General features: G+C 39.7%; 1 protein-coding gene across 1 annotated transcript in view; it reads right to left on the reverse strand.

Moving 5' to 3' along the window:
- Nucleotides 1–3170: 3170 nt before the first annotated feature.
- MCM9 (minichromosome maintenance 9 homologous recombination repair factor) overlaps nt 3171–20604 on the reverse strand; it is a 48265-nt gene continuing 30831 nt past the window's right edge. The window contains 6 exon segments of the mRNA XM_008637798.2: nt 3171–5399; nt 7599–7744; nt 12275–12357; nt 13838–14038; nt 15078–15280; nt 17540–17714. Of these exon segments, the coding sequence (XP_008636020.1) occupies nt 3890–5399; nt 7599–7744; nt 12275–12357; nt 13838–14038; nt 15078–15280; nt 17540–17714 (2318 nt within the window). The 3' untranslated portion in view covers nt 3171–3889.

The following is a 20604-nucleotide window of genomic DNA, read 5'->3' on the forward strand; positions in this document are numbered from 1 at the left end:
CTTAAACGTCAGTTTTGCAGTGATGCCTCAATGAACAGGTGACAAATACTAGACTGCTGCATCCTGAGACTCATCTACAGGTGAGGTAACCAATAAATGAAGAGATGAATTAAGGTGAAATGAAAAGATCACTAAAAAGATTTATTTAAAAATGAAGGCATTTAAAAAACAGGTAAAAACCCTACTAGAGATCTGGAAATAACTTGTGGCTGTATAACCTGGAACAGCTTCGTCATTTGTCTTCATCTTATGAAGATTGTGGTCAATAGCATCTAACCCAGAAAACAAGCCTGAGGCATGGGTGATAGCCTGTTTCTGTAAATGGGAAGTAGAAAGGAAGACTCCTTAGGAAGTCTCTTGCAGCAGGATTTTCCAGCTACAAAGGAAGTGAGGAGACAGGCCATCAGAGAGGTCTGTACATCAGCCAGTGAAGTATGTAATCAAAGAGAACAATTATTCACAGCTTCCCCTTCCCAAGTATTGGCAAATGAGAAGCGATTCAGGCACCAAGCAAAGCTGTCTCATGACAGTCTAAAATATCATACCTAAGCTCCTAATTCAGAGGGGTATGGGTCTCAAGTCCAGTCTTGGTTTAGCCAAGGTTGTGCCTTTCCCAGTAAAAGTACCATGCATGCAGCAGGATTAAAAAAATTATGATGAAGCATTTTCTTTTTTTTTTTCCTTTTACACAAAAATATAATTAAACAATATATAATGAAACTGTTGGGGGTTTTTTGCTTTCCACCTCCCTTTTGACTCATCAGCATGTCTGCATGGGCTGTTCAGAACACTACTATGGGATGTGATCTTGTCCCACATTGACTTGATGAAATCTGGCTTCAGCCAAGGCAATGGAGTCTGGCCACTGAATATCTAACAGCATTTCACTGCTGTTCACAAATGAGGGCCTGACCATCACATTGCTAGAACCAGTGCCTTCTGAAGTTCGCTTCAACTGGATTTTAAGACAGCAACATATATATTCACCTTCCATGAACACAGCTTGATAAAATACTAGTGTATTCAATAATAATTGGTTTTATAGTCCATAGATTCAGAAAGGCAAGTGTTAAAACACAGACATAATGGCTCAGTGTGTGGTCAGGAAGACAGGCTGACAGGAAGTGACTCATCTGCCCTTTGACTGCACAAAATACTCGAAAAATCATCTGTAGGTTAGCCCAGCAGACTGTCACTGCCATAGTGCTTTAAATTCTCCAATCACTGGGCTATTGTAGCACTCAAAAAACATTAAAACTTGTGATTATTTGTGGGGGAAGTTGGTTTATAGAGGGAAAGGAAAGAAGTTCACAATGTTCCCTGCCAAAGCACTGATAAATGGGTTCTGTAGCAATGGCAACAGTGAGGGAGAGAGTAAATCAGCAGCAGGTATCATTTTCTTATTACTGTGAGCTCCTCATTTATCCTGAATGCTCTGAATTCATGCTATGAATCAGAAGCAGTACCACAATGGTAGTATTTCAACTGGTCTGGTAAAGAACAACCTCAGCAGTATCTGCTTTTCCAAATTTATTCTTTGGTTACTTACCCCACACACGTGGGTGAGTAGAACCTGTTTGCAGACAGTTTCAAAAGGCAACAGTACTTTTCTTCCGATAGTATAGAAAAGATGGCCCTTTCTCCTAGCTCAGGGGAATGTCCCTGATGTCCCTGTGCCTCCTTTTCTTTGCTTGTAACTGGGAAACAAGGTCCAAGTGGTCTTCTAGGCAGAGTGATTTTGGATTTTTCAGCCTCCTTCTTTGATTCTTTTGGGCTTTTGTTCCATTTCTCATGTTACACAAAAGGGAGAAGCAGACCCCTAAAATCTCAAAAACCTCTGCTCAGTAAAGAATCACTGTTCCATTTCATAAAGTAATACACTGACTACTTCTAATCGGGGGCATCTGAAAACCTTCTTTTTTACTGATATACTATTTAGCATATTATCCCTCAAAAATTTATCACCAGTGAGACACTATCAAAAATGACAAATTCACTCCACCTAAATTCTACAGCCTATGTTTGGACTTAGCTGCCTGAAACATATCTAAGTGGCAGATAGCAACCCAACCATACTCTTCCCAGAAAGTCTGGAAAGTCTCCATGGCATTATCAAACTTTTCCTAACGTGCCCAAACACACAGTTTTGAGGGTTGGAAGCTTGGCTAGTAAAGACAGTAGCTGTGGTCTTGCTTTTCACCGGCCAGCCAGTAACACCCACGAAACCAAAGAGCAAGCAAAGAGAATTTCTGACTGTAAATGAGACCACCATGCAAGCAGCTGATGCAAAAAATTGAAGTAGGAAGACCATCACAAATGTTCATAGCTCCAGAATTCTTGACCCTTCTTTCAGTGCAGACACAGCATCCTGTGGGACGTGTCTGATTTTCACGGCCAGTAGGTCATGGGTGCATGTCACCCTCACCCTGGCATAGGTGTGAGAAGGAATATGATAGGGTGGCTCTGTGCTTTGGGAAGGAGGTGGATAAATTCCACTTGTTTTGGTTGATGTCATGTTTCCATGAACTACCACACAATCGGTCTGGACAGCAGTGTTTCTGTCATTTTGACAAACTCTTAACAGTAAGCCAACACTACCCTTAGTGCTCTCATGATTTCACTGTACCACTCTGAAGTACTTGGGCCTCACAATCCTTCAATTCTCTGAAAATCTGCAGTACTTTAACTCACTTGGTTTCAAGGGAGCTACTTCCAAGCACATCAAGAGAGAATTAGATCTTTCTGCTAGCAAATCTCCCAAGGGATTTACTGTGCTGTAGGCAACACTCTATTCCCTGTTTACCTTGCAGGTAATAACAAGAATATTCTGTGGAGAATTCAAACACAGAAGAAACATACCAGGCAAGTCACTAGAAGAAAATTAAGGCTTACCTCTGTAAACATATAATGCATTAGTAGATTAACTTCCCATTAGACAAATGAGTGACACAGGATACAGCATGCTACAGCAGACAAACTGCATATCAGATGCAGTAAAACTCTAACCATAATTAAAATATCCAAGTAAACATTATCTGACTCAGAACCAAGCTACACTAGGGAAGCTCTTCACCGTGCTGCTAGGCTTGAAGTGTAGTTTATCTGCCAGGGCTTAATGCCTGCATTAAAGTTACCCTGGTTACTGATGACTCCCATTCAATCACCTGAAATTCGTTGTGTCTGCAGTGGAGAACTGCGTGTTTATTAAAGAGTTGGGTTTTGATAAAATGATCCAGAATACAGATACAGATACCTGAACCAGTGTATTTAAAAACGAAACTAAAAAACAGATACAAAAAGCTCTCAATCCATGTTTTCAACATCATCTGTGTGACAAGGAGCACAGTAATCAGAGATGAAGCAAAATTGTCATGATACTGATAATACAGAAACACCATAGCATGATGATAGATCACAATATCAGTAACTATGAGGAGACAAACAGCACATAGAGATGAACAAAACATAATGACATAGCTTGAGCACCATCATTTTTCTAAAGTGGCACAGTCACTTGGAAGGACAATCTGAATCATGCGTAGCTCTAACCATTACATGAAATAAAGTATAAAGTCAATTAAGCCTGCTCCTCTGCAAGATCACTCACTCTGGGCACACAAACATAGCTATACAAGTCTTTAGGTTTCATCAGTTCAACCAAACCAGTGAACTGACATGAACAGCCTTGGGAAGCGTTTAGGAAACTAAAAGCCAAATCGGGCCTGCAGCACACGCAGTCCCTGTTTATGTAAAGCATATGGCCCTTAAAGAAAGTACATTCACAGGTCCAGGATGATTCTATGAAACACTTTGAAAACCATGGATACAACGGATAGAAGGGTGAAGATTCAGAAGAACTGCATGTTAAATAATTGGGAGGATATACATGTTACGTCCTTGGATTTTTCCTAACCTCTTCATCCCAATCAAAATCTAATGTTGCATCATCCAGCTCTGCTATGGAGAAGAGAGATGTCTTTGTGGCCACGCTGGCTTTACTAGAATTTCCCAATGCAAAACTCTTTCTTTTGCCAGGATTGCTCACGTGCACCTTCAGCGATGGGCTGTGGCTTTCCTTGTTGGTGTCATTCTTAACGGCAGGTGAGGTTTCTGATTTTGCCTCAGGACGTGACACAAAGGAGAACGTCGACAGCTTGACTAATGTGCTGGAGCGCACCTTCCCTGTGCTTGGACCACCAAGTTTCTCCTCTCCCTCCCTTTTCTTCTCAGTGGGTGGAGGTGACGCAGCATCAAAACTGGTATCAGAGCGTATCGTTGCCCTTTCTCTGACCTCCTTCCCAAAGGCCCAACTCTGCTGCTCTTCTTTCCCTTTATTATTAATTGATCCTTTTTCCAAACGACATTTTCCTAAGCGAGTCAATGTCATCTTACTTTTCTCAGGTGGGCAGCATTCTTCTGGAAGCTGCTCTCCCTGGAGCTGCTCTCCTGGCTTAAAAGTAGTTTCACTCTGAAAAAGAGAAAATTCTTCATTTGTCTTCTCTGAAGAATGACCAAGCTTTGTCCTTGGTCTGAAAGAAAATTTAGCTAGTTTAGCAACTGGGGGACTTTCACTGTCTTGCTCATGGGAACTTACTACCTTTGTTTCCTTCACTACTTGATTTTTACTTCTTTTTCTCATGGAAATTGTTGCACCTTTTGCTGCTACTGATATGCTGTTCTCTTGTCCTAGCATAGAATCTGCATCACTTGAAAGATCTGGCTGGCCAGAGGCAGGTAATACTGAAGGAAGGGCCTTTGCCTCGGGGTCCTGTGTGCTTGTAAAGAATCCATGTGACTTCTCCATGTGCAGCCTCCGCCAGCTTCTAGAAGCATCTTGTCTAATAACTGAATCCTGCACACTAGCACTTGGTGCTGGGTCTGCAATACTATCTTCTGAAGAAGAACAGTTATGTTCTTCATTCCTTTTCCTGCTTAACTTGGAAACTGTGTCCTTTTGTTTCAGAGGAGCATGCAGATCCACAGCTGCTAGTGACTCTCTTACTCCATTTTGCTTCCTTGGTATTGAAGCAGATCTTTCTTCAGAGCTTGAGGTTTTTGAAGCCAAGTTATTTGGAGATATCTTGGGCACTGGAGACGACTTCTGAGAATTTTCTTCAGCATCAATGCTGCTCTCTTCCAGGCTGTCAAACCATGCCAGGCTGTTTGTGTTTTTGTTATTACCCTGTGCTGGGTTGCACAAGGGTTCTGGATGAATATTCCCTTCACAGCTGCCTTCAAGCAAAGGTGTCCGTGGCCCAGAGTTATCCTCTTCTTGATTTGAAGGTTCTGACTGAGATCTTTGCTTTGACTGCCCAAATGCATCATCATTCAAGCACCTCGTGGTAGTACTGAAATTTGTTTCTTCAGGCTGCTGCTGGCATGAGTTTTCCTTTTTCAATCTATACAATGAAAAAAAAAATTAAACAATAGTAAATGAATTTTCTTCCTTTTTCTTTCTTCATTGTATTACTGATACATAATATGCATGACTGATGGAAAGCTACAAAAAATGTAGGTCACAAAAGTATGTTATTAAGTTTCATATACAGCTCTGAAAGCTCGTGTTGCAATCTGTCATCTTTCAGCACCTTCAACAGTGAGTGGCAGGATTTAGTGTCCCCAGTAGAAGACAGGCAGACGGACAGAGAGAAAGAAACCACCTAAACTGCATTTCCTTGGGAAACCAAACAGGAAAAAAACCAAACTAAACACAAGCTTTGCACTACTTACAACCATTGCTAGAGTCCCCTACAGATTTTATATATTCTGTAAGTCTATCTTCTAGAACAGAACCTACTTAAATCTTATCCTGAGCCAGGTGAAGTCTCAAATGAGTTATTGGAATGGAAAACCTAGGTATTACTTGGAATAGTGGTTGTTGAGTTTCTCTCATAATCACTATGTACTTAACATGTCAAAAACGTGATAGAACAGAAGCATCTCAAATCACTTATAGAACTTAATTATCACTGTCTGTGCCTATCTATATTCTCAGGGCCCTCTAAAACAACAGAGGTGCTTGAGTGAGGGTTCCCTCCAATCTCAGAATAGCTGATGTTCTGTCTATTATACCTAAATAGATATTTTCCAAGGCAAACAGCATTCTGGTTTTCGCTAAACAGTGATACAAACCATGAGTGAAAAGCAGCCACCTTCCATCCCAAAAGGGACTGCATTCGTCTAGAAGAAATGATTCTTATGCATAATAAACAGTTTCTCTGCTCTGTGAGAGAGAGAGCACTATACAGACATGTATGTTTTAGAATAATTACTGTAATTGTTTACTAACATGTTTATCCTTATTTTTTTAATGGAAGGTGACAGAAATTACATGACTCATCAAGAAGGGATGAGATATATGATACATGATTTTTTTACTGAAATATAGTTTAGGGGAAACGCATGGAACAAGTCTTCTAATACAGAATGGGTTGTTTTAAAGAGGACATTCATTTAGTACTCCCTAAGCTGCTTAAGAGAGGGAAGAAGAAATCAGCTTAATTTGCGGCATAGGGCATTCGGTGGAATATTAGGAAAACCTTTATGAGCATTGGGTGGAGCAATCATGGCACAGACTACAGAATGGCAACAGAAAATCCTCATCATTAGAAGGGCTTCAGAGCAGATAATGTGAGCTCCTGCCAGGAAGGTCAAACGCAGACCTAATCCTCTCTTTGTATTTGATCTCCCATCCCATCCTACATTTTTTTGATCCCCCATGAACACCTCTGTTTTAAAAGTAGCTTTTGTCTGTCTGTTGAAGATATCCCACTTTCATCTGTTTCTGTTGACTCTGTGGTTATTTAACACATCATTACTACAAGTTACAAAATAAGTCTCAAAAATATTCAAAGGAAAAGTGAATTCTCCCAGCTGTTTCCATTAATTTCAACGACATTAATCTTTTATCTTCATTTAACAGTAAGAAAGTACAAGTTTCCTCAAAGCCTAATCTCATTTCTGGAAGAAAAGGTGGGTTGTTTAACTTTTACTTCCTTCCAATTCTAGGGTTTTTCTCTCAGGCTCAGTGCATTAAAAGTTTTCTATTAATAACAAAAAATAGGTTTCCCAAAGATTACTGCAGTGAGCTGGAAACTAGAGATGCGACAGTGACAATTCCAGCATGTAAAAAAGAAAAAATCACCCAAAATTACAGAACCTTGATTCAGGCTTACATTTTCCATTAACAGAAAGGGAAGGATCCTGACAATCCCAACACAAAAGGCGGCTTAAAAAATCATGAAGCAGATCTGCTGTATTTTACCAAACAAGTAACAAAAGGTTCTACAAAATTATTTGCTCAGCTACAGAATCTAGCATTTTGACTCTGAGAAGCACTTTTGAAACTTATCTGAGCATAATATTCAGATATGAGTTGGGAACTCATTAAAATATTTGTAAATTCCATAACCCAGAGGCAGAAATGATCTTGTGATGATCTCAGAATGCTACTTTAAAACAATCTCCCTGATTATCCATGTCCTCTAAAGAATGAGTCCCTTCCCAATGTCAGACTAATTTTAGACCCTCTCCAGATACAATTGTGAAACAAATTCTGTTTCCCATCTGAATTAGTTTGTTACTTTGTGTATCTGTACCTGTCAAGTCTTCGTAGCTCTTTATGCAGAAGGTCTTTCAGCTCCAGCCGCTCCAGTATGATTTCACACTGTGTTCGGTACTGCTCCATTGGATTGTCTGGAAATGAGGTGTGTAAGGCATTGATGCCTCCGAGAAGTGCACCCCCCTATGGCACCAAAGAGATTTTAAAAAATAAAAATGGGAAACTACCTTTATTATTAACCACCAAATTTAAACAACAGCGACTATGTTATCCGAAATTCTCCCTTAGGTATTTTAAAGCTTAAGGTAGCAAATATTTGCTAACTGTATCCACACAAATAATCCTATTAGATCTGCTGACGTGGTCAAAATTGCTCATAAACATAAAGCAATTACATGATCAAGCCTGCAGTCTACTCATACTTGTTTATTTTTATTGACACACGGAATGGGAAGTCCACCTAAAGCTTGAGAATATCCTGACTGAAAACAAAAATTAGGATTAAAGATGTTTTCCAAATACCTTGTAAAAATTGTGCCCATGTGAGGAACTTTTTTAACTGAAGAAGTTCTGACTGCTAGAAGTTTTCATTAGCTTTGCCTAATTTCCTAAAGGAAAAGACCTGTGTATTAAGGTGTGTCAACACAGGGTAAATTTTTTGGGACAGAAATATTTCTGAATAGCACTTTAAGAGTAACTTACTATTTGTGAATAATTCCAGTGAATTGTAAGTGATTTTAATATGGGACAATTTTTGCTGTGCCTTGTAAAAATGAAGCAGTCTTTATTTGGAACAGAGCATCTGCACAGTGATTTGTTCCACAACAAATAATCTAGAATAGCTCTGTAGTTAATTGCTCTTTGGAAAAAAACACCTCACACCACAAACCCTCTATTTTGCCACAGATTAGTTAGTATTTACCACTCCTGTCTAATCTATAAAGCTCAATACAACTAATGAACCAGATGTGTGTCAAGTGCCATGGATACAATACCAAAAGTCAATGAAGTCTCTAGATCCAGAAATTGCTACCTATGGCACCACATGGATTACACGTTTTCAATTGTGATAATTTCTGGTTCCACCATTCTGCAGTGTTAAAATATTACATTGAAAAACATCACTCTGTGGCTAATTAAAGCTCTCTAAAACTACAATGTGCTAAAATTAAGGCTGTCCATGCAACCTTTAATGCATCCCACTGAAGTTACCACTTGGGGGTTTTTTCACCCATCACTTCAGGAACACAATAGATCTGTTTCACGTGGAAGCACCAGTCTCTTGGCATGGAAAAGGCTCCTGCAGAACCCACCCCTCTGCTGTATTTGCTCCAGGAACTGGAAGGTTCATAGACAATGAGGCAGGGACTCAGTCTCTTGGTTAGAACAATTAAAAGCAGATAAGGAGGACCAGATTCTGTCTCTGATGCTATGTTCCAGTTTTTGTGATTCAGAAAGAGCCAGTTAAGTAAAGAAAGAAAATAAATCTCTAAGTGGAATCCTGATGTGGTGCATGCACAGAAGGAAATTGCAGACAACAGGAAATGTGCTCAAACAGTCAAAGTGTTACTGTTCTGAAACTGGGGCCCAACCATCTCTTGTGGGTATGCTCTAGTGGACCATTCCTTCTGGACTGTACATAATTCAGCTCCAGATCAGAGGAGTAGCACCATCCCACCACTTTGCAAGGACTGCGTGAAGATAGGTGAATTGATATTTCTGAAATATTCAAGGCCACTGGAGATGAATTCCAAAGAAAAATATGTTAAGAAATTGTGAATATTACCTTTAGAACAGCAGGTAATAAACAAAATATTGAGCAAAACACTGACAAAAGATAGTTGCTTTCGGACTGAGTACTGTCAACCTGTGTCCTAAGGACCCAGTGGAAAAAAAGAGGACTATGTGGTTATATATCCTGAGATATAGAGCCACGGGCTACAATAATGTCTTGCACTCACTGACATTTCAATCCCTTTCGTGGCCATCACAAGGAGCTTCTTTTAAATACTGTATGTGCATGTGAAATTCTAAGTGAAGTTAAGATATCTGTGAAGTTTCATTCCTGTGCTGGTGCTCACGTCTCTGAGATATCTGCCCCTCTGAGATTCTGAGATATCATTTTGAGTAGAGGAAGGAAACCATATGACAAAACCACTGTAAACTGAGGGCAGAGGATCTAAAACAGAGAGAGAAAATATTACAGGGAAAGTCAGTGGAAAGGAAAGGTGTAAAATGCCTAGGGATGGGAAGACAAATTATAAAAAGGAGTTAAAGGAGAGGGATTGGAAAGAGAATAAAACAAGGATGGAAACAGGACCAAGAGAAGGAGGGAAACAATGCTAGCAAGAGAAAATGAGGCAAAGAAAAGATCAAGCCGGGGGGCTTTGGAATATGCTCACAACGACTAAGTAGGAAAGAGAAATATAAAGGTGAATTAGAGGGCAAAACAAACAAAAAACTCCAATGAAGTAGGTTGGAGATGAAAATGTGATAGTCTTCCTTCTCAAGAGAGCTCACAAGAAATACCCAGTCACAGGAGAACTGTGAACTTTAATTTTATTCTGGCAAGAACTGACTTATTGTAGAAGTTGCAAAGACAGTGTTAAAGATGGAGTTTGCTGAGCTAAAAGGTGGCAACCAGTCCTTCCAGAATGACACTGGCACTTCCTCATTTACAACCTCATTCTAGAGACTGACAATTAGGCAGGAAACACAGGATGTATCTGTACAAAATGTTGTGGGGTTTTTTTTCTAGAGAAGGAATCTGTCTCTGAAAATAAACTTTTGCATGCTACTTCCATCTTTTTTTAATAAAACAAATAAATCACTTCCTTCAAAAAGAAACTACTTCAGTGAAACTACTTCAAAAATGAACATGTTTGCCTACTTGCTCATAAGGAGCTAAGAGTGGAGCAAAGATGGTAAGCATACCAAGCACTCCCAGGTAATCTGCAGTCATAATTCAGGCAAATTTCTCACTGACTCTTATTAGACAAAAACTTGTTACACAATGTAGTGGGTTGACCCTGGCCAGGTCAACCTGCAGCCCTTGAGGGCAGGACTGTATAAAAATGAAACATTGACTCACAGTTAAAACAATTCTTTTACATTTACTTGTGCTGATCAGGTAGAGAGACACACAGGGGAACATACACATTCATTATTATTACATACATATGTTTCACTTTTTGATCTGTTACCAAAAAAAAAAAAAAAATTAGTATTTCAGAGTTCTTATATCCAAAACCATATTACTTTGAAACCACAGTCCCATCAATTTTCCATCTAGTTAATTACAGGTTTAATTACAGTTAATGAAGACTTATGTGGTACCTTCTGCAGTTTCAACAGCTTCATATTTTAACTCCATTGCAGTGCTGTCATTGAAAAGCTGAGCTCTTCAAAACAGTGCAAGATGAATTGCAACAGACAACGAAATAATCTTTTCCTATTTAATAAGGTCAGGCCCTGTAGTATTTTTGAGATAAATTCCATTTGCAATGTTGTGCAATAGATTATCAGTGGCACAAACTGCAATTAGTCTCTCAACTCTCACTGAAAGGACAAGAGAGATCACAAGTGTCTACCTGCCATATGTGACTTTGTGCATCTATCCTGAAGAGCTTTGTCTCCAAAAAAAGGAGCATATCTACTCCTACAAAAGTCTTTCAGGCCCATTGAACTAATGGGTGCTACATAAAATTGTCTTAATTTGAAAATACTCAAATTGACCTGTACAGGAACACAGGAAATGCCATTTTGGATCAGACCAGTCAGCTGAGCAGCAGAGTACACCATCTCTGACAGAGCCAAACCCAAACATTTCAGATGTGCTAAAAACTCCCATGCATAAGACTTTGGATAATCTGCTTATGGTAATTTTTTTCCTACTCCAAAGCATGAAGATTTATTTCTCTTAAAAATATTCTGTCTGAAGTAATAGTGTCTATATTATTTTCCACATTTCTACTAAAAAAACCCCTTCTATCAGACTTACGTTTCTTTTACTAATTCTAAATGTGCTGCTTTTTCAACATCCTAATAATAATATTACAGTAAACTAAAATCTAGCCTTCCACATTTTTTCAATGCCTTTTTGAGTAGAAACATTACATAAATACATGTGATAATTGGAAAGCATGATTTTCAGTCCAAGCAAAGTTTTGGAATTTTAAGGTTTCTAAGAATAAAATTAGTCTTCTAAATGTTCTGAGTTTTACAATTACTACCAACATAATTTAAAATTATTTAATGGCTAAATAAATTGTAGGTCTTGGCAACTGTTTGAACTTGCTCCAAAAAATGATTTGGTTCTCTCATACCTAATTAATGAGTGACTATGTAACATCATGGAACAAAAACCCATCAGAGACTATTAAACACAGTGATATACAAACAATTTCTGCCTCAAAATGTCTTTAAAATGTAGATTACCAAAAGCCAATACTAGGCCAAAACTTCACTTCGACTGGTCCGTAAAAAAAGGTAGCAGGACTTTATCCTAATCCAGATTTTTCAGCATAATCTATGTTTAAGGATTTTAACAATCAAGATGGACTAAAAAAGACTTGTCAAGGTCTCTGATTACCTACTTTGCATGAGTCTACAAAATCCTTTCCAAAGAGAAGGGAGCTGGCACATGTCTACATGTAAAACTGAATCCCTTAAATGTGGTGTTGCAGCAATGGCAATGTCTGTAAGAAAACTTACCTGCATAGAAGATTCCATCACTGATACCACAGTTACAGCATCTTCCAAAGTCACAGTATCCCTAAACATCAACCGGGCATGAGCTATCAAAAATAAATGGGTGCAAGCGTTACCAAAGTCAAAAAACAATTTTTTGTACAAGAAGGAACAAGATACTTCTTCAAATTTCTTCAGCCCTCAAACACTCATGCATAGGCATAACTTAAACATAAATATAATAATTTTGATTTCAATGTTAATTTCAACAGAAACTGGAAGGATTAGTTTTTCTAGTGAACAATAGGGTGTAATTTTCAAATTGCAGTTACAGTGACAGGATAAAGATACTTAAAATTCTACAGTTAAAAAATGTAAAGTGCTGGATATCACAACAAAGAGTGTGATATGAAACATCCTTATCTACATAGGCACATGTCATCACCATAAAGTGAAAAATAAGGTCCAGTTTTCATCACAGGTCAGAAAAAAATGTATTCCTCTATCTGGTCTGTGTCACAGATTCGGTATTATTTAAAATGCTTTCCTCTGCAATAGCTTTATTTTTTCTTCCTTCTCTTTCTTCAGTCAGCAAAATAAAAGTGTTTTTTGTAAATAGATATAATGCAAATAATTTACGATATGAAACCTTTTTCGTAATGGCCATGGAAACACACTCAGTTCTTATTCAGCAATAGAAAGACAGGTTAGTTAATACCATCCAAGTAATACTTTGAAAGAACAAAATCCTACTAAAAGCCCCAATCTCATGAACTGATAAGAAGGGAAGAAACACTGAATGTGAAAATTACATGTGTATCTCGAAAAGTTAGGAATGTCTTTCACTTAAATGGAGAATGCCTTTCCCCCAAAATGGAGAACAAAACATAAACATCTGAAGTAGGAGGCACTACACTGTCATTTATGCTTGCTAAACAAAATACAGTACATTCTTTTAAATTCATCCTGAAAATATTTGATATGCCATTTTATAAAATAAAACCATGTTAAGACAGAGACATACTGCTTCCTTTGGGTTTTTTTTAATAAATGAAATATGACTTGAACACAGAGATGGAAATTTTTAAGTTGTATGGCAAATATGGTCTTGATTACTTATACTTCAGGAAACAAAAAAATATGTTATCTTTTATGTGGTGTTAACTTTAGGATTATTGATACTTAAGAAAAAATATGCTAATTTTATGTTATATTAATTTCATAGTAGAAGCAAATATTTGACTCAAATGGAAGCAAGTAAATCCTGAGATTGCCTTTCATAAAGACACACAATCTCTGAGATTTTTCTCTTGAATGTGACTTCTTCCAGAGGTTTTAATTTTTATAATATACATGAGAATGTCAAAATTAAAACTGGTTTTGATAGTTTAAATGTAACACCCTTTCTCACATTCAGAATCTCCAGCCCTGAGGCTCTTTAGATGAGAAGGATGAAACAATACAAGAATCACCTATCCCCACCTCCATGGAAAAGCTGTTACTCTGCTTACTGGCTATAATTATACTGTTCTATTCATTTCATAAAGGTTAATTGTTAGCCTAAAAATAAAAATGCCAGGGCCTTACCTTCTGCAAGGCGTATCAGACTCTCTAACAGGCGGATGGTGGTGCGGGCATTCCCGGTTTCTTTGGAACTCTTCCAAGATTTACTCGGTTATTGTTTAAAGCCTTTCTCAGTAGACAATTTTGGCTGTATGCTTTTTATAAGGCAGAAGTAGGTTTTCATCCTTTCCATGCTCCAGAGCTTTTCTGATTTGCTTGGGCAGCCTGCATTACAACATCCTTGTCAGTAATTCTGTAACAACAGACATCAAGCTTCTTCCCAAGAACTCCTGTTAAATAGACAGGTGACTATGAAAGACACATTACTGTACTTCTGAGGCATACTGGCTGGTCTGTACACTAGTCCTCAAGGACTTGGCCAAATTCCAGTGCAGAATTTTACACACCATCCGATCCCTCCCGTATCAAAATCCACAGTAAAGCCTCCAGTAATTTCTATAGAACTGCTGTCAGCCTCACTGCCCACCAGATGGTACAGGCAGTGCCAAGTGCTTTGGAACTCCTTAAAATGAAAAATGCTACATGAGTGTATGCACCTCCTCTAGCTGTTTTACCTATTCTGTTGGAGCCAACACTTACCTGCCATATTCTGAACATTTTTTGTAGGTAAATATTCTAGAAAGGGAAGGAAGCTAGCTGAAGAAGTTTCCTCTAACCACTTCTTCTGTAAAGGGGATCAAAGCCATGTTCCTTGACATGGATGGGGAAGGGGCTGGTCAAAATCAAATCACAGTGCCCTCCCTCATTCCAGAGCACAAAGCTCCACATGGGGAATGCTATTGTTCATTCTTTGAGCCCAGCAACATGTGCATCTCTGATCTGTTCTGCATAAATTAAGTTTCCCATTAACAGCAAGTACAGTTGCAAGGGATTTAGGATCTGCAGATCAAGCACTGTAAAGGTGTGAGATGGAAACAATCCACATACGGAGAAGTCTGGCCTGAAATCTCTTGTAAATGATCCCAGAGTAAAAGTAGAGTGTTCTCAGCTCCCCCCTCTTAATTAATTAGTGATCTCTGTCTTACTCCTACATGAAGAACAACCATACAGCAGAAAACCACCATGACAAAAATGTAAACACTGATTAATTTGAAAGACTCAAGAAAAACAAACTAAAAAATGGAGGGAAATAAAAAAAACCCAAAACACCCTGCCCCCAAACAAACAGACAACAAAACCAGAAACTAACCAACAAAAAAAACCTCCAACAAAACACTTTATGATTTAAAAAGACTATTCTTACCTTTATTTTGCAAGATGAAGGATGAAATTATGTTGTCCCATTCCTCATTCTTCGTATCTAACAATACTAAGACCAGGTCAAATCTGCTCAACAGGGGACTGCCAAGAGCTATGTTGACAGAGACAGACTCATTGGGGTCATAATGGCCTTTTGGGTTTGTTGCTGCCAGGATAGTTGTCCTCGTGCTAAGCTTGCACACCAAGCTAGAGAACGGCATGGTGAACATTATGGTTGAATTAAACTGGATAGGGAAAATGATTCCAAGTATTTAAAAACTTTTGTGGTTTTATGCTATAAAGAGCACATCTTGTCTTGAAAGACCACAAGAGCTAAACAATGTACACAATTATTGTATTAATATTTGTTATATGTACAGTATTTTTCAGTCAGAGAATAACAACTAAACAGACACTGATCTGGATACCAAAAGTCACCAACCAACATTGCCACAAATAATCTCCATATATAGCTAGATCCTTAAATAGTGAAAACCAACACTACTTCTCAGAAATAAATATTACTTTGTGGGTTTATACGGTATAGAAACACTTTTGAATGCTGTAAAGTAACACTTTAGCTTAATTCACCTTTTAAGAGAGTAAAATAAAATGTGACATAAATGTATGTTTTATTCCTGTGTGTAAACATGAATATGAACCCAAGTAAACAGTGGTGGCAGCCACATCAAACTGAAACAGCCATTTTCCTCTCTTAACCATGGTGTCCTAGTATGTGCTTGTAGATGTGGGGAGAGATTATTTTTACTCTTCTAGTCCAAATGCACTCCTTTTGGGTAAGGCAGCAGCAGAAGCATTCTAACTTTGGTTTGTCACTGAGCTATTTCTAGTCAGCTCCTGAGTAACTGCTGCCTCACGTCCAAAGTTCTTCTGTAACTGAGAGGAAGGACCACAGACCTTCCACTAGCTTATACCCAACAGGAAAAAAACTTATCCTCCATGCACCAAAATAAGACCTAAATTAAGAAGGTGCTTAACCTATGTGTGCTAAGTTACTACTCAAAAAATCCTCATTCGATGTAGTCCTTAAAAGTGAGCAACTGAGGATACATGTGCAAGTTAGCAAACTGTGTTTGGGTCTATCAAACCCAAACAACTGTAACAAGGAACTCAGCTGAAGTATGTCCCTGTCTTACTAAGGAGACAGGACCATATTGACCGTATTTGTGCCCAGCTGGCCAAAGCTGGTAATCACCCAGGTGAGAGCAACACGACCCTGAGATTATCTCAGTTGGTAAGAGCATGGTGCTAAGAACACCATAGTTGTGGGTTTGATCCCCATTTAGGCCATTCACTTCAGAGCTGGACTTGATGATCTTTGCAGGTTCCCTTCAACTCAGAATACTCTGTGATTATTTGTCCACTGTCTGACAAAGAGGATGGAGACGCTCAGAATAAGGGAATGACATGACCAGTTAGAGGAGCCAAGATGTGACTGGAGCAAGAGCTGAGTGGAAGGTGACACAAAGGAATATGGAAAGGGTGATGCCTTTTGAGTAGCAGAGGTTTCAGCAATAGCAGCCAGGAAATAATTTGGGCCTGGACAAGAGCTGCATATGATTGACAAATTGAAATGTGAGCTCAAAGACCCAAGTGGTGGGTGGCGATAGTGGGGGGAATAGCAGATTTGAACACACACTACTTTGAAAAAGGAAAGGCTGGAACTTTAAGTAAGCAGGAGTTTATATTTATGCCACACCCAACATATAAAATTCAGCAGCCTGGAAATCTCTTGGAAAATACAGCAGCCTGGAAATCTCTTGATGTGCTTTGGTTACTAAGCAATATTATTGGATTTTACAGGACAAGAGGACATAGCCTCAAGATGTGCAAAGAGAGGTTCAGGTTGGACTTCAGGAAGAATTTCTTCACTGAAAGGGTGTTCAGGCATTGGAACAGACTGCCCAGGGAGGTGGTGGAGTCACCATCCCTGAAGGCGTTCAAGAACTGACTGGACACGGCACTTAGTGCCATGGTCTAGTTGACAAGGTGGTGATCAATCACAGGCTGGACTTGATGATCTTTGAGGTCTTTTCTAAACTTAATGATTCTGTGATTTTGTGCTTTTGGAAAAATGAAGCCCTACTTTCTGAGTTGCAACCAAAAAAGTCACAAAGCTCCTCATTTCACAATGATTATTATGACCACTTGCAGCAAAGGACAAGAAAAAGGATGCCAAGTCTTTGTAGGAAAGTGCCCTGGCCTATAGCAGTAGATTGAAAACCCAACAGTGAAGAGGGTGTTTTATTTATTCTGATTGCTTGCAGCCTCTGGTCCAGTGCACTGTCCTTTGAAATGCTGACTTGTCTAGTTTAGGAATACTGCTGAGAACAAAACTATTACGTACAATGAAGAAAACAGATATTTAATCAGCATCCCTCCAACCTGTAGGTACAAGAGAAAAATCTCACGTTGCTTTCTCACATATGCTAACATGCTACTTACCCTGCCTTTGCAACACTGATGGTTTGTTGCTCCATTGCCTCGTGGATACTGGTTCTGTCATGTTCTTTGATGCTATTGAACTCATCAATGCAACAAAGGCCTCCATCTGCAAGCACCAGTGCTCCAGCTTCCAAATTCCACTCCCCAAATTCCTTCACAGCAGTCACTGTCAAACCTGAAGAATCAAATACTTCAGTCAGTCTCTTCCTTAAAATGCAGGAGTGAACTTGAGTGAAATAAAGGGGCCCAGAACAGTGATTTGAGCCATGGACAGAGGGCAAACCAGCAGGGATGCTCCATCATGTACCTCTGCCACGTAACTTAACTCACTTTACAGCTACCAGCAAGCAATCCCACTAGCGTTGAGGTACGTTAGCCTGGAGCTGTGAAGCAGATTCTGTTAAGCTTCCCACATTTGGATTGTGACTTGGTTTAGGACTTTGTTAAACGAACAAAAGAGATTAGGGTACAAGGACTAGATCTGGAGGATCATACTGAAAATTGGGGCAAACACAAAGATTGCAAAATTATGGAATGGACCCATTCAGGTACTCCTCCTCATCAGCTATTAAAACAGACAGAAACTTTGGAGCTGCAAAGCAAAGTTTGGAAAGAAAAATATATTTCAATTTTCTTATAACTCATGGCCCCAGAAAGTGGAGTCAAATTCTTCCTTTAAACTAAAGAAATTAAATTTCTTTATGAGTTTTTGGTTTCCTCTAAGTATTAAGCAAAAATGAAAATCCAAAGATGACCGAGGATGAAATGGGGGAAGAAATAAAAAAAAGTTTTCCAGTAAATCTACATGTTATACAACACTGGGAGGATGGCAAGTCAAAAGCCCTGCACAACTGTAGAAACAGCCACTCATTAGCAAGTATGTGCAGCTCCCTCCAATTCCTCTATTCCCTATTTCCCAGATTCTTCTCTATCTTTAGCCCTTCTTTTTCACTCCAGTGTTCAGCTCAAAATATCCTAGTAGTTGACAAGCTGCAACCAGCCTAAAATCTCCTGCAATTCTATGGCAAAACCTGCACAAGAATCCCCCCTGCCTCACCATTTGGTTCAAGGCTGCAAAGACCTTTTCATCACTGTGCAGCCCACCACAGTACCCATTTGTTTGCAAATGGCCGGCAAAAAGTTATTGGAATTAAATGCTTCCTGATAACATATGTACTTCAGCTTGTAGTAAGGAATCTCCTGCACCATGCCCAATCTTTCTTGGTTTTCCTGGACTGTGTGCCGAACAACGTGGGCAGTCAATCATACAGCAGAATTATAGAAACACAAAGTACTAGGCGGTACTAGAGCCTGGCTGCGCGTTTATTTCTGTATCTTCTGTGGTGAGGGTACACAACTCGCACCCCCCAAGCTGTGGCACTTTCTGCTCTCCCCCTGGAGCTGTGAGGGACACCACTGGCACTGCAGTGCTGTGTCACTCTGCTCCGCGCTGTGCCCTATGCATGGCAGCCATGAGATGGCCTCGCTGCAGGCTCCCGCCACCACACAAGATGGCTTCCCCCGCTGCACACAGGGCCCTCTCACTGGCAGTGCTGCTGCACGGGCAAAATGTCCTGTCTCATAGCTCTTCAGGGTACCCAAGCCCTCTACAAATGGAGGAAGGGGATGGCTCCCTGGCAGCAGGGCCGTGGGACAGGCACGCTTGGTTCCCTGCACAGCCCATCTTCAGTGGCCTCTCCAGCAGCAGCACTTGGGGCCATGCAGACAGCCCATCCCACCCGGGGCATCCAGCACCCCACCAGCAAACCCTGCTTTGCTCAGGGGGCTCCCCAGCCAGCAAGGTGCTGTATCCCAGCGTGCTGCCATTGGCCAAGAGGTCACTGCCGTGGGCTGCAGGGTCAGGCTCACGAGCCTGGCACCACTGCCAGCCCCACTGCCCTGAACTAGGGATGCTTCTGGCACCTGGGACCGCACCAGCACCCAGCACAATCAGCACAGAAACTGGAAAAAAACTCCACCAAACAAAGCATAACAAAAAACCAAAGAGCTGAAATGGCCCCAAACTGGACGTGTCCCACGGCACATGGTGGAGCCTCATGGGCAAGATGGTTTAGCCTGTAAGTGAACCACTGCTTTCATGCTTATTTAGGGGATGTCGAAAGCCCAATGCATCTTCCTGTTTGATTAGACTAGTTTTGTGCATTCTGACAGCAAAGGTGCTTGTTCTGGGAGGTGTTGGGAACAATTTCATCATGAATGCAGGACTGAGAGTAGTTTTTCACTCTTCCCAAGCAGCCAGCATTGCAGTTGCTGTTTATACAATACTGCACACTCTTAGAATATAAAAACCCACTTAGGATTCTTTTAAATACTTGTCAATCTTCCATTTTGTAAATAAGGTTAAATAAAACTTTAAAAGGAGCTCTAGTTGCAACCAGCTCTTTGTCTTGACATACAGCACTTCTTTAACTTTTTGCCTGAAGTGAATGGACAAAAGATTATATTTTGTCCCTGTTCTACCCACAATTCTAATTTAATTATGATATTTTTCCCTACTGTTCTTCCAGCCTCAATTTTAAGCTTAGGGCACTTCCAAGCTGGATGTGGTCTTACATTGTTTGCAACTTGCAGAGGATGAAGATTTTGAAAGGAAATTAATTTCTTCTTCAGCTCATATGGTTCACAACTTTAAATGTAATACACTGATAAAAGAAGCATCTTCTACATATGAATCTAAACCTTATCAATTTTAATAAAAATTATTGTGGTAGGCAGGATAAATATAGTCCCATAAGCTATATGCCAGCGATTGAAGTAAAGTCACATCTTAAGATTTAATTTTTTCTTTTAAATAAAATCATTGCAAGGCAACAGCTTTTGAACTAATGTACAGAGTCCCTCTTGGTCATGAAAGGAGATATGACTGGTTGCTTGGTAAGATCTTCCCTTCTGATTCTCCCCTTGCCTGGATTTTAATCTTTCTAATGCATGCAGAAAAACAAAACAAAACAAAACAAAACAAAAAACGGCTGTAGATAAGCTCTCGGTCCTTTTCCTGGAAATCAGAGAAGCAGATGCTCCGCTGCTCCTTCACGCTCGCCGGG

Source organism: Corvus brachyrhynchos, unplaced genomic scaffold, assembly GCF_000691975.1.
Source record: "Corvus brachyrhynchos isolate BGI_N302 unplaced genomic scaffold, ASM69197v1 scaffold14, whole genome shotgun sequence".
Taxonomy (NCBI): Eukaryota; Metazoa; Chordata; class Aves; order Passeriformes; family Corvidae; genus Corvus; species Corvus brachyrhynchos.